This window comes from Arachis ipaensis, chromosome B09 (genome assembly GCF_000816755.2).
Source record: "Arachis ipaensis cultivar K30076 chromosome B09, Araip1.1, whole genome shotgun sequence".
Lineage (NCBI taxonomy): Eukaryota > Viridiplantae > Streptophyta > Magnoliopsida > Fabales > Fabaceae > Arachis > Arachis ipaensis.
In genome coordinates, this window is record NC_029793.2 from 135,173,438 (window position 1) to 135,178,200 (window position 4,763).

At 36.8% G+C, this 4,763-nt stretch overlaps 1 protein-coding gene across 1 annotated transcript in view; it reads right to left on the reverse strand.

The window, feature by feature from the left end:
* The window catches only part of LOC107616396 (probable lysine-specific demethylase ELF6), an 8,968-nt gene continuing 4,925 nt past the window's right edge, over positions 721-4,763 (reverse strand). Inside the window, exons 6-8 of the mRNA XM_016318357.2 lie at positions 4,428-4,755; positions 3,539-3,727; positions 721-3,200 (exon numbers count right to left, since the gene is read on the reverse strand). Of these exons, the coding sequence (XP_016173843.1) occupies positions 1,207-3,200; positions 3,539-3,727; positions 4,428-4,755 (2,511 nt within the window). The 3' untranslated portion in view covers positions 721-1,206. The remainder of the gene's footprint in view (positions 3,201-3,538; positions 3,728-4,427; positions 4,756-4,763) is intronic.

Here is a 4,763-nt window from a genome sequence, read left to right on the forward strand (position 1 = left end):
GAGAATTTATAATTTATCCTCTCAAATGAAAATTCAAAATTTAAAGAACCTAAATTCTTAAATAAACTAATTGTATGTCCATAAAAAAAATAAATAAATAAAAACTAAACTAGTTGACGACTTGACGTATCAAAGAGGGTTGGTTCAAAGGAACATTAGGAGGGAGGACCACCATTAAATGCTGCATCAGCAATTTTATTTATATATTTCCAAAATAAGAGTCCCTATCAAATTTGCAAGACAGCACATATCTGATATCTTAATATTCTTACATTCTCTTACATCAGGGTATATAAATAAAATTAGCAAGCTTCTATGATTTCCTTCTTTTTTAATTAAAAAGGCACTATATATCATATATGAGTATATGACTGAATTACCATTTTCTATAGTGTATCACGTCTAAGAAAATGACCAAAACTTTGACAATCACTAGAGACCACTTGTCCATTTAAATCCAACTGATACTCACGAAAATTGGAGTTCATTTTTCACAAATAAAGTACAGTAATTAAAACATTCAGGATAAAAAACTACACATAATGAAGCTAAAGAAACATTAACTCTCCTAAGAAAAGGTGAAGAGAAATGTTATGAACACATTTCTAGCATGAGACAAGATGAAGTATAAATAACACATCTTGGAAAAACAAGAAAAGGGTAGATAGCCAGCCAGATAATCTAGGAAATTCAACAGTTAAGGGATGCTTGAACATTGAATTTACCAAGCAAGAGAAAATCAAATAAGAATAATTGAGAATACATTCCTGTTGCAATTGTTTCTTACCTCGGTTTTCTTGCACCCCTTTAAACAAATGGTGTTTAATCTCAAGTAATTTACAGGTACAATGAACATCAGCTATCCAGAAAGATATCAAGATCCTATGAACTGCTTCCAAAGAACCGTGAGTGGCAATAACAAAAGATAAGCCAGCAGACACATAATGGTGATGATGCAGCACACTCTCCTTTAGAGTATGCTTCTTTACATGTATCTGCTGTCTAACAATTCCCAAAAGATCAAAACTATCTTAACTACCAACTCTAATTGCCATAAAATAAAATTGGATAGTGAGGACCTAAAATAACAACCATTAATTCTATCCTAACTTTACACCTAAACCAGAATGCTTCAGGTCAGACATCACTAATTTGCATATGTGCACAATGTTTACAAAAAGGGGTCTGAAAAGAATATTATATATTTCAATCAGATTTCACGTAGTGACCTGTTTTCCTCCGGTGCCGGCTAAAATCCGACACAAACCTGAAAGAAAGGCCGCACCCCTCGACCTTGCATTTATAGGGCTTCTCCCCGGTGTGCACCCGTATGTGCTCCGTCCTTGCCCATGCCCACTTGAATGACATGGTACAACCTTTCCATGGGCACTTGAGGGGCCTCTTGTCATCATGAACACGCTGATGAAGGAGAGCGTATTTGTGGGAGCTGAACTTCTTGCCACACCCTTTGTGAGGGCAAAGGTTACGCCTGTGCAACTGTAACTCACCCTTTGTCATGAAACTCATACTGCAACCATCAAGGTCACACCTGTGGGGCTTTTCAACATCGTCTTTTTTGTTCTTGTGTGCAGCTGGAACTTCAGAAGGTTTCCGATCCCTTCTAGCCTTCGGATTCTCCTTGTCATCTTGGTCGGCATCTCCCTCACTTTTCTCAGGGGCAATCTTCGTAGCTCTTGGCCTCAGACCTTCACACGGACTTCGAATAAAGTTGTTGCAGCTGAGTTGATTCTCTGTTATCTGGTCCAGTTCCGTCTTTCTTTTCTTCCGAGCATTTGATCTGGGAACCGGATTACTCAACTTACAGCTTTCCTGCTCTGTCAACATATCTTGTGACAATTTATCTTCACTTCCATTAATATCTTCCTTTAATGGTGTCTTGGGACTTGAGTTATCTTCCTCATTAATTCTATTATTTGGCTGGATTTTCAATTCATTTTCTTCTTGAGAACAAGTTTCTACTGCAACTTCAGAACATCCTAACTCCAAGATGGCTTCACTTCTAGTATTGCCTCTTGCAACATTACTAGAAACAGGTTCCTTGTAAATTGTATTATTCTCTTGGACCTTGCACTGCTTTGCAGACTCCGAAGCCAATTCAGTTAAGGCGTCGTCTATAGAGGCAAGTACAGGTTGATTTGCCAATGAGACACTAGATGAAGCAGCTTCTTCATTGTTGCTTTTGCAGGCAGATGGATTCTCTCGATGCAATCCTTCATCCAAATCCAAGCTATCACATTTACAATCAATGTCAACATTTCTCTCTGTCGAATTCACAAGTGATCTAGAATATTTATTGTCCTGACACCCAAGCTCCTCCTTGCCACTCGTTTCCAAAACACCAGTATCATGATGAATCTTAGATTGTTCATCTTTTTCTCCATCTATTGCTAAATCCTGCAGAGTGTGATTCTCAATCTCAGTTTCAACATTTTCATTCACGAAACGATGACCTGGAGAGGAATTAGAAGTTTGTGAAGTATCAGCATTCAAGCTAATGCTATTGGGAAATTCAGTACCCTGAATTTCATGATCCACTGGAGACACTGCAATGGAAGCAGATGCATTTGGCAAAGCACAATCACTTTTGAAATTATCAGCATCAAGCTCCCCTTTAGAACCACATTTATAATGATCCCCACTCGAATCAGCCGACACAATCTTGGACTTCTCTTGCAATTCATGGACAATGCTTGATCCAGAATAAGAATTTTTGTTGGACTTGAACTTCCTTCTTGAATATTGAATTAACTTCTTTTTGGCAATAGAATCATCTATTCTTCCCTCCAACTCATCATCTTCCCTTTTCTGAATGGCAATACTGGGTTTAGGTTTCATTGGAGCTAGATGATGTAATCTTTTGGAGCGAGCTCTTCGAGACTGCCAATTTATAGCTATAAATTGTGAACCAGGACCTTTATCAGAGAACAGCATGCCCAATGCCAGGGTCCAAATAGCTTGTTTAGATGGAGACGTATTTCTTGCATTAACACAATGGTGCAGATTAATTCCCAAGTTAGATGTCCAGTCTTCGCATTCATCATATTCCTCACCATCAATTGCCAGGTCAATGAGAGTCAAATTTTCTGGGGATGCAGTATCTAATGGAACATTGTTATAATCAAATGCAATGTGTGTCTCTTCTGCAACTGCCCTGGCATGTGCCTTTATCTTCTCATAGTCTACAATAAAGCAGTGTGTCAGAGTAAGAAAAATTATAAATGTAAAAGAAAACTTTGAATAGAGCTTGTCATTTTCTTCTGAATTTACAATAGAACTCTCATGTCTATTACTGATAAAAAATTAATGTTAAGTAAATTATAACAGAAGTATATAACTATATATTGATCAACAGCCTCACTTGAATAGATGGATTCCATATGTACTAAAGCCTATTTAGCTGAAAACTAAAGTTGAAGGGTGCAAAACTTAAATGCCATACACCTCAAGCAATTTATATTGATCTTACATAAGATTAAGAAAATGATATCGTGAACAGATTTATAATATGCGAACAAACCTGAATGGCATATTATAAGCACATTGGCTCCGCCTTTGCACTGCAACATCTCCACTATCTGAACTGCATGTTCCAGGCAGAAAATCCGAGGCCTCAAAAATTTATTAGCCATGTTCCAACAATTACTACAATCAAATGATTGATCTGGTAACTCCTTTGCAGCAGGAAGTTTAGAAACAGAGTCATTACCTGAAGAACAACATATAATATATAATGATGAATTCAACAATTAAAAAATGCTATCTACTCGGTAAAGCAAAGGGCTATCTCAAAAGTTAAGCATGCATCTTTGTCAAGTCTCTATATAAACTGTCATCATAGAAGCTTCCATAATAATAATATCATCTCATAAATATACAAAAGGAAATTCAACCACGGATTGCACTTAGTTACATGTAATGTATCATAAACTTTCACCCAAATAATATTATAATAAGGGTAGCTGCAATTCGAAGTGAATAAAATAGGAGAGATGATTGGGGGATACAATTAGAAAGAACGAACACAGTAGCTGAAGATAGTATATACCAAATACCATTTTAGTTAACGTAATTTTTTGTTTCATTGTGACACATAAGTAGCAATTGATATGTCGATTACAGCCACATTACAAATTGGACATTACTGAAAAATCGATAATCAGTATTCAGTGCAAGAAGGAAGGTAACAAGTTCAGAAAGTTGAAAGAGACCCACAACATTTCTCAGAAATATTAAAATCCCATTTGATGCCTGAAGTTGGTTAAGATTTTAACTTAGAGAATAACATTGTGATAACCCCATAAGTTACAACATTTTCTACAGCACAGACATGTTCAATTCACCTCGTAACACAAAACATGAACATATGACAGAATTTAAAACCAAATGATAGCACAAAGTGATATTACCAGAGACTGAGCTACGAGCAGTAGAGTTGAGAGTGCAATCTTGACCAGGAAGAGTTTCCATCCATTTCTCAGATGGTTGTACCACAGTCATAAATGGAAAACCAAGGATTCCACAGCCCACACAAGCCAATGCCCCTGAATCAGTTTGGAAGTGAGATGGAAGATCATCACAATCAAGATATAGACCATTCAGATTCTCCATATACAAACTCATCTCATCAATCAGACTATGACCAATCTTATCTCCCGAACTAGTATTTGGCATGTCCACCATGGCCGTTTCAGCAGCAGAAACTTCAGGTAATGAACAATCTTTGCTAGAACCTAGCAGTAAAT